The sequence below is a fragment of the Mus caroli genome, chromosome 10, assembly GCF_900094665.2.
Source record: "Mus caroli chromosome 10, CAROLI_EIJ_v1.1, whole genome shotgun sequence".
Taxonomy (NCBI): Eukaryota; Metazoa; Chordata; class Mammalia; order Rodentia; family Muridae; genus Mus; species Mus caroli.
In genome coordinates, this window is record NC_034579.1 from 73,615,997 (window position 1) to 73,625,753 (window position 9,757).

A 9,757-nucleotide genomic window follows, 5' to 3' on the forward strand; every position below is an offset into this window, starting at 1 on the left:
TCTAAAGGTGACCATGGGTCGCTTCTGCTGGCTCCTGGCCTGTTTCCTAGGCTGTAAGCAAAGAACATCCATCGGTTCTTTGGGTTCATATTGGAACCCGAGGATCAGAACTCTCAGGCCTGCCAACAGCCCCAGCCCAGGCTCAAGAGACCTCGGAGACGCCGATTCAGACCCCAAGGGGATTCCTTCTGTGAGGGAAGGGGTTGTCATCATCACCCTGCCTCTGTCCCCCGCCCTTTCCAGGACAGTACTGCCGGGAAACAAAGAGAAGAGTACTGGGCGGGGCAGGGTGCGGAGGAGGGGCAAGGCCAGCAAGATCGATGCGGAGAGAAACTAGATCATTGCCTGTGGAGGGGGCGGAGGCGCGCGCGCCTGGCTCTCAGCCATTTCACCACACAGGCACTCTAAGGAGCCCAGCCAGGTCGCCTTTGGTGTTGTCTGCTGGAGGAGGAGCGCCACTGGGCTGAAGTCTGAGAAACGGCTGTAGGATCTAGCTGATTAAGTGTGGACCCGGTCTGAGTGCACAAACATCATGTGTGCTCCTCGACTGAATAGGGAGGTAATAGGGCTGGCTCCACTCTTTAATCTGCGGCACAAATGACGTAAATAATATTCTAATAAACTCCTACACATCCCTCAAAGCCCAGCTTCACAGTACCCCTTCCCAAGAACCTAACTGGTCCCATGATCCAACCCCAGGCTGTCTCTGGCCTCCTGCTGCCAGGGGCCCCCATTTGCCCCATCTGAAGCGAATGAGGTTTGCAGAGTTGTTTAGTGCTTTCTTTGCGGCGTGGTTAAAAGTGCTAAATAAACCAATGTGCACAATGCTAATCGCTGTTGATGGAGGAATGATTTATTGGCAAGCAACTCTAAAGGGTGGGGTGAGAAGGGCAGAGGCTGCAGGGCCACCTCCAGGAGAGTTCTCCGGCCTCATCTGCAGAAACCCAAGCGGCCTGGACACTGAATTCTAGGACACACGGCTCCATGTCCAGCCAGGGAAAGGGACACTTCTCCCTGGCCTGGTCTGACCTGGGAAGGAGGCTCACCCTCACCCTGTATGGAGCCTTGGGTCACAGGCCCCAGGGACAGAAAGATCAGGTGGCCTCAAAGGACCTCGGACTGCAGACGGGGAGGGAGACACCTCCTCTGTTTCACTCTGAGGAAACAGGGCCCAGGAGAGGCCCCAGCTGCCTGTGCCCTGCAGCTGTCAGCATTTGGTGTCCCCTCCCATGGTGGATGCCCGCTTTGAGTGACGAATGCCCATGGTATATGCCGGGGCCCGGGCCCGGTTAACAGTGACCTGTTCTGGGTTGTGGGTACCAGGACCAGGTGTGTCCTCCAGGGGCCGTGGTGTCCGAGGTCTCCCCAGTATGCTGAAGGCCGGCCTACGCTGCCGGTAGGTGTTGGGGTCCGGACTCTCATACTGCCCAGGGCCTGGAATCTCTGAAGGATCCTGAGGAGGACGTGCAGGGGGTGTGCGGCCCACAACTGTGTAGCTGGGACTGCTGGGTTTGATAAAGATCTGCGATCCCCAGAGGGGTGGCATGGTGTAGGCATTGGGGGCAGGAACAGAGGTGTCTGGGGGCTTCTGTCGGATGCGGAAGCCCAGAGTGAAAGCTGGGGCATTCCGCTGGCGTACTGGGGGTGCCTTTTCTGGGCTGTAGGCCCCAGGTCCTGGTGTCACCTCCAGACCTGGAGAGTGAATGAACATAGGCACAAGATGGAGGCCTCACCTGACCAAAGACCTGCACCAGAGACCATGCAGAGCCAGACTCTCGGGGCAGCCGCATTCTTCACACATGCATTCTTTCCCTGATACTCCCATGTTCATTCTCCAACTTCCACCCTTTCTCCAACCACACCATAGCCCAGCCAGCCCCCTCCTGCTTCCCACAAAAACTCTAGCACCCCACAACCACCTGAATTATCCTCTCTGAAAACCTGGCACCCTGAGATGGACCCCCTAGGTGAGCCTGAGTCCACCAGGAAATTCAGGAAGGCATAGATGACTAAACTGCTTCTTCCCTGCATTTGAATCTGCATTGGAGTGTTTAAAGAGCTGGGGCGGAGCTGGGCGTGGTGGCGCACGCCTTTAATCCCAGCACTTGGGAGGCAGAGGCAGGCGGATTTCAGACTTCGAGGCCAGCCTGGTCTACAAAGTGAGCTCCAGGACAGCCAGGGCTATACACAGAAACCTTGTCTCGAAAACCGCCCCCCCCCCAAAAAAAAGAGCTGGGGCAGGGCAGTGAGGGAGCTGAGCAGAGCCATGGAGCACAGGGATGAGTAAGAGGGTGAGTAGGAAGGCGATGGGATGCATAGAGGGGAGGGAGGGAAGGAGAGAGAGGAGGATAGGTAGATGGACGTAGAATGAATGGATGGCTGAGTGAATGGGAAGATAGACTTATGGAAAGATGAATGTGTGGACAGGTGGATGGACTTATGAATGAGTGGATGCATGAGAATATGAGTTGGTAGGTTGGTGGATGGATGGGTGGGTGGGTGGGTGGGTGGATGGGTGGATAGATGGATGGGTGGGTGGATGGNTGGGTGGATGGGTGGGTAGATGGGTGGGTGGGTGGGTGAGTGGGTGGATGGATGGATGGATGGATGGATGGATGGATGGATGGATGGATAGGTGGATGGGTGGGTGGATGGGTGGATGGATGGGTGGATGGGTGGGTGAATGGATGGATGGGTGGATAGGTGGATGGCTGGATGGGTGGGTAGATGGATGAATGGGTGGGTAGATGAATGACTGCATAGATAGATGGTGAGTGGATTGATGGATGGATGAGTATATGAATTGGTGAGTGCGTAGATGGATTAATGAATGGGTGGATAAGAGGATTAATAACGTGGCAAAGAATAAAATTGAGTATCTGAACAATCCCCCCCAGAACCACCCAGCAGGGTTGTTAGCAAAAGGGGCGGGAACTAGGCCTCCCTGCCCTTCAGCTGGGGGAGGTGGGGGGGTGTTACCACATTGTCACCTCAGCGCAAGGCCTGAGGACTGGAGTTATGACTATTCATCTGAAAAATCCAAGGGTTTTTATCACTGCAAACACATCCGTTTTCAGAGCTCAGTGGTGCAGGAGAGGAGTGTTCCCCAAGCTCCTAAGAGGCTGTTTCTCAACACACACATCACATACTCACCTCTAACCTTGCCCCGGCCCTGCATGGAGTAGGCAGGGGGACAGCTACGGCCAAAGCGAGTAACTTTTGGATCCAAGAAGTAGACAGGTCCTGGGCTGGAATCCTGGAGAGGTGCTGGGAAAAGGAACCAGAGTCCCAAAGGTACCCTGATGTAAGGCCGCCCCGGATCCAACCCAAAAGACCCAGAGCCTCCCGAGAGCCTGAAGCATCTCAGCCTGGGGCCACAGCCTCAGAAGTGCTGATCAAGCAGGGGGACTGTGGTGGGGCATGCCAATCCCAGCAGGACCTGGGTTCACAGGGTATCACCTTCAATCACCCGTGAGGCAAATCAGCCTGCCTGACCCATATTTTCACATCAACAGGGAAGGAAGAGGTCACTGATGCCACAGCTGGTCACCATGTTTGTGTGGACATGGAGCCCATGCCCTCACAAATTACTTTGGCTCTCGCCCTGACTATGCTTCAAGCCCACCATGTCTGGTCTAATCACTAGTTGTTGAATTTTAGGCACACTGGCATGTTGAGGGCAAACATGAGTTCAGTAGGCATGGAGAGTGTTGGTGGGCCCATGCTGAGTCTCTCTCAAAGCCTCAGTGAGTCTAAGGATGTGCATAGGTACCACCTAGGTGTGGGCTTCTGTGAAAAGACACACAAGCAGGGTTTGAACCCACAGTAGCCTCCCCACCACCTCTATGGTAGTCACTAATGTTAAGCAATGGCCCTCAGAAACACCCCATGCCTCCATTTGACTGACAAGAATTTGTTTCCAGCCCTTCTCTAGCTCAGAGCTAATCTAAATGACTGTCGGGATAGGAGGGGTGTTGGGTCACAGTCACCAGTATGCGCTGGGTCACACACAAGAAGACTCCTGTCCCTCAGCACCTCAGCTTGCATGGACTAACTACCCATTTTCCCACACAGCCCTGTGGTAAGAAAACCCAGCTTGCCCGTCAAGATGTGTCCCACCCCAACCTGCAGGCTGCACCTGGTGTATCCTTCTCCTAGGACCTTCTTTACCAAACATTTTTAAAATATATTTTTTGTTTTGTTTTGTTTTGTTTAGGGGGATGGGCAGGGTCTCTCTATTATGTGTCTCTGGCTGGTTCACTATGTAGACCAGGCTGGCCTTGAACTCAGAGATCTACCTGCCTCTCTCTCCCGATTGCTGGTACTTAAAGGTGCCCAGCAAATACTTTTTTTTTTAATTATATGTGTCTCTAAGGGAGGTTTTATGTATGTACTGTGGGTACAGGACCCACAGAAGCCAGAAGACAGCTTCAGATTTCCATGGGGGTTGTGAGCCCCACTACACAAGAGCAGTAAGAACTCTTAAGAGCTGAACCAACGTCTATTCAGCTCTATCCCACCAGGTTCTCACCTTACTGAGCCCAGTTCCCACTGCCCACTCTGGGCCCTTACCTGACCCAGCTTGGTTAGAGTCTCAGTAGATTCCCCCAGGCTTCTGTTTCATGGCCTCTAAGTGTTTACAGCTGCCCCTAGCCCAGACAACCTCCGTCCAGCCCAATGGGGCCTCAGAGCAGCTTTAGGACCAAGCACTGAGATGTTGGCTGGTCTGTTTAGCCAGCATCACTGAGAACTCAAGGCTAGCTGTGGGACTTAGATGTCACACACTGTAGAATGTCAGAGGACATTCTACAGTCCTGCTCACCAACATCTCTGCCTGCTCACCAACATCTCTGCCTGCCACTAAAGACCGCCCCATGCTCAGGATAACAAATGTGCTCGTACATTTTACCTGATACGTTCTGGACACCAAGCAGGACTATGGCTTTCTTCCTCTAAATCAAGCCCAAAGCTTTACACATTGTAGGCAAGTGCTCTACCCATCCTGCACCCTAGCCACCCAATACTGGTTGACACATCTGGTATCTGACCAGATGTTGTGGTCCCAGAACTGGGTGTGTGTATGTGGGTGGGTGTCGGCAGGAAGATCAGGAGTTCAAAGTCAGCCTGAACTGCATGAGAAGGCAACGACTTGCCAGATGTGGCCCCGCCTGCCTGTCTTGCTCACCTCAATCTGAGGCTTACTTAAGAGAGACTCTGGAGGCTTGGGGAGGTACTCTGTACCCTTTAGCTGGTCTTACCTTCACTGGGCCTCCGAGCGAGTGAGTAGGCAGGACTGGCTGCCTTGGTACAATCGTGATTGACATAGCCAACGGTGGACGGAAGAACATACAAGCCAGGTCCGGAGCCTGAGACCCAAAGACCAGATCAGGGGTAGTGCTTGAAACCCAGAGGGGCTAGGTAGAGTCCCACCCTGGACCCTAACCACCTCTATGTCTGAGTAGAGAAAATGTCCAGAAGGACTCGGTGACACCCGCATTGTGAGCTAATCATGAATCATTGCGTCTGTGGAGACTTGGAAAACAGAGACCCAGGAAGATAGACTAACACAGAATAGAAAGAGGCTGGGAGCAAGAACCATCACTGGTGGGAAAACTGAGACTAGGAACAGAGAAGCTACCATGAGTGGAAAACAAGCCAGAGCAGAGAGACCATCACAAGAGAGGAAACCAGGGCCAGAGTATAGAGACCACTGCAGCTAGAGAAACTGAGGCCGGAGTCATAGACACCATCAAGAGAGGGAACCTGAAGCCAGAGTAGAGAGATCACGGGCTGTATGGGTGAACAGGGGAAGTGAGCCCAGGACAGAGAGATTGTTCTAGAGGGAAAACTGAGGCCAGTCACAGAGAAACACCACCTCAGAGGTGGGGAGATGGAACCTGGTATAGATCTGTCCCCACTGTCCATTGTAGGATGGGAAACTGAGGCTGCAGCCTGCAGCCTGTACAAATGCCACCCCCCAACACCCAGCCTCAGCCCCTTCACACACTCCATAGCTCTGCAGTCTCCCACATGCACTGTCCCTCTAACTCCCTCCCTCAGGTTCTGCTACACTGTGTTCATCCTGTCCCCCTACAGGGCCAGCAGATCCCACCGGGGACATATGGGCCTGCCTGCATATAATGCCTCTACTAAATATCCCAGGAGCCCCAGTAGGGAGACAGGAGGAGCCCTCCCCAAGGCCAGCACAAACCATTCTCCAAGGTGGCCATTCCACAGGATTTCCTCAGCCCGGTCTCCGGAATGTGTCCATCAGCCACCCGCCGGGCCAGGGGTACTGTGGTCAGCCTAGTCGCTGGGTCGCAGCTGAGGGTCCCCATGGTGAACAGGACCTCGTGTGGGTTCCTGCGTCCTGATACTCTGGTGCCACAAGCCAGGCACTGTCCCCAATCCTCACAGCTCAGCTGGTGTTGGCAGAAGCCTGGCCTCACCACACCCTCCCCACCACACAGACGGCCCCTTGTCCCCTAAGCAAGGATTTCAGGGCCTGGCCAGATCCAAGCTGGTCAGCCGGACGCTGGCCTGGAAGTGGAGCTGAGATCAAGTGTCAGCCAGGTGGCTGGATGGTCCAGGAAAGACTCCAGTATCAGCCGAACAGGTCCCCAGGGAGTCGGCTGAGCTGGGCCACGGGGCCAGAGCAGGCCCTAGGGATCCAGGACTGCAAACAGGACACCTGAAGGAACATGGATGAGGGGAGCAAAGCCTCATTTCCACAGAGCCCAAGGTTGTGGACGGCATGTTCCCAACTCAATCGGGTGCTCATTGGCACCAGCTTTCCTTCATCAGCAAACATGTACTGAGCACCTGATATATCAGTGCCATGAATAGAACAGGAACCGACTGGTAAAGGGTGGGTGTTTTTGGGGTGGGGAAAGAAGCTAAACAATAAATTTAATAGATTGTTCTGGTATGAACCAGCCTGAAAAAGATGACCATGTCAGGGGGGGGGGGGTGGCGGTGTCGTGCTCTGTTTTGTTTGAACAAGGACTCACAATGTAGCCCAGGTTGATGTTGGACTCCTGGTCCTCCTGCCTCTGCCTTCCCTGTGCTACGACTGCATTCAGGAGGTGACTAAGAGGTCACTCCTTCTTTGGTCACAGACAACCGATGCTCACATGATTAAGATTCTCAGAGTCCCTCGGAAACGTACCAAAAGGCCTGAGCCCTGAGCACTCCAACAAATTTCACATCAGCCATTTTGGATTCTAGCCCCTGACTCCTGTGGGCCCCTAAAGCTGGGATCCAGGAGTCTCAGAGGGTCCCACAAGCCCAACATGCATGTCCTTGTCCTCTTGACTTACCCTATTCAGCTCCACCCTGGTCACATGGGATTAGATGGCTGGTCCTGCCACACACACACACACACAACATCCGACCCTTCAACTCCAGGTCCTCCCACTGTTAAGGATTCCTTAGTCACCAGCTTAGTCACCAGCTGGAGTGGCTCACAGCTCACTCCTCAGTTACCTGGGCCCTCAGCCCAACAGCTCCCATCATGCAGTACTCTGCTCTAGACCCCATCAGACTGGGCAGCAAGGAGTAAGGACCTGTGTCCTGTACTATGACAGAAACCTAGGCAAATATACTGGTGTCTTTCTAACAATGTCAGAAGTTACCAAATAGCAATGAATTCACAAAGTCCAATATTTCAGTGACAGCAACTTGTGGCATAATCCGCCAGCCTCAGAAGCCTGGCATTGTCTTTCACATCACACAGCACACCGAGAATGCACCATATGACTGTGTGCACTATAGAGGATCTACAGAACAGATGCACGTTAAAGAGGCTGTCACACCGTTCAAGAGGCTTGGGGAGCTGAGAAACAGTCTGCATTGGGAAGATAATGAACCAGAAAGAGCCAGTTTGGGGCTGATGGGGTCAGGGTTGGAAGGTGAAGTTGCTGCCTCTGCCACAAGGTGAAAGACCAATGAAGTGGAAACTTCTGGTTTCTTTGGAAAGTCGGCTGTGCTGGATGGTGTTTCACTGGGGCAGACACGTGGAGGAGTGTTTTCCTGAAGCAGACACAGGAGAGAGGATGTTCTGCTAAAGCAAGCACCTGAAAGGACGCGTGATGAGGGATTCTTTGCTAACAACGCGCAGGTCGTCGCCTTACATTGCCTAGCTGAGCTCTGTTTGTCCCGACTCCATAGAGACATCATCTCTGGCGGGTGATGAGCTAGACCAGAGGTTAAAGCATGTAAAGGTTTTATTAAAAATCGGCTTGAGAAAAACGCAAGCTACAGACCAAGCTGGGTCTGCAATAGGGAAATGGAGATTCAAATCCTGGACCAGATGGACAAACAAATGGATTGACAACCAATCTAATAGGCAGTGTCCGAGAGGGGAACGGAACTGAGCCCATGGGCCAGAGACAGTTAGGGAGTCCTCCGCTTGTTGGTCCTTGACACACACACCAGGTGATGAGTAGGCGTTGGGCCATGACCCCACAGTGTCCATCAGCTTATGAGACTCTTATGGGGTCCTTGGTCACATGTGTCTGGTAAATTCTTGGTCCTGTTTTACCTGGTGTGACTTTGATATATATGTCCATGGATGCCCCCACAGCCTCGATTCACCTCAATAAACATAGAGTGGCTCCCTTTGAAGTACCAGAAGTATGTCACACCAACTATGTATCACTCACATAGACGGTGCGGCTTCTGGGTCCACCCAGGGGTTGTGGTAATTCTTCTCCCTCAGAATAAAGTCAAAGGCTAGATGAAGGCAGAGTCACCTAGAGCGACGCACAGTCCTGATGTCTGTAATCCACGCAGGTAGCCTTATCTGTTCCCATTCTAGCTCCAAAATAATCGACACAGAGACCTGGATTTTGGTTTGGTTTGGTTTGGTTTGGTTTGGTGTTTTGGTTGTTGTTGTTTTTTAGATTCATTTATCCAACGTTCTGCCAGCATGTATGCCTGCCTGCACAGCCAGAAGAGGATACCAGATCTTATTATAGATAGTTATGAGCCACCATGTGGTTGCTGGGAATTGAACTCAAGACCTTTGGAAGAGCAGCCAATGCTCTAAGCCATATCTCTCCAGTCCAAGACCTGTATTTCTATTGATAAGCTGCAAGTCTAAACTGAGCACGTTTTGAGCTATTCTAAGGCAGCTAATGACCAGATCAATGCCCCGTTGCTTGCCGTCTGGCCTTGCCCTGGCTCACTCTATCTATGGGTCCTTATGGGTGACCTCTCATTGTGACCTCATGTAGAATCCTTTGACAACCTGCTCGTCACTACTCCTGGGCCCTCTTCCTGACCACCTCTTCTCTCTCTTTCTCTCTACCTGGGACCCCTAGCTGGGATCAGAGTTCAGCTTTCCTATCCTCTCTGCCCAATCATAGGCTGATCAGCTCTCGATTAACCAATCAGAGATAATTGGAAAGCATTCTATACACAATAGAGATGCTTCAGTAATCATGGCAATGCTGATGTCCTGACTGTCACCAGATCTCTGGGCACAGAAATCAGCATCTGAGCTGGACATGGTGGCGCACTTCTCTAATCCCAGCACTCTGAGTTCAAGGCCAGCCTGGTCTACACATTGAGCCCAGGAAGTCAGGAGGGTTGGTTACACTGAGAAATTCTGTCAGGGGATGGGGGCTGTATTCAGCATCTGAAAATACAGTGCACAAGACCAACCTCCAACACTGTGTCAGGGAAATTTTACTGTCTTATACAATATGGAGTAACTTAGGATAGAGCACAGCCTGGACATCCCCCACCATCCCCC

The 9,757-nt window shown here is 52.6% G+C and overlaps 1 protein-coding gene across 2 annotated transcripts; it reads right to left on the bottom strand.

Moving 5' to 3' along the window:
* Positions 1-836: 836 nt before the first annotated feature.
* Odf3l2 (outer dense fiber of sperm tails 3 like 2) lies at positions 837-6,377 on the bottom strand. 2 transcript variants are annotated; one of them, XM_021175244.1, is made up of 4 exons: positions 6,212-6,377; positions 5,259-5,366; positions 3,154-3,267; positions 837-1,692 (listed from the first exon to the last, which is right to left on the bottom strand). In XM_021175244.1, exons 1-4 carry the CDS (start codon positions 6,336-6,338, stop codon positions 1,208-1,210), a joined length of 834 nt encoding a protein of 277 aa, XP_021030903.1. In that variant the 5' UTR covers positions 6,339-6,377; the 3' UTR covers positions 837-1,207. The 2 variants fall into 2 exon arrangements, with proteins under 2 accessions (XP_021030903.1, XP_021030904.1); XM_021175245.1 differs by lacking the exon at positions 5,259-5,366 and having other exon boundaries at positions 919-1,692; positions 6,212-6,365.
* Between the last annotated feature and the right edge of the window lie 3,380 nt (positions 6,378-9,757).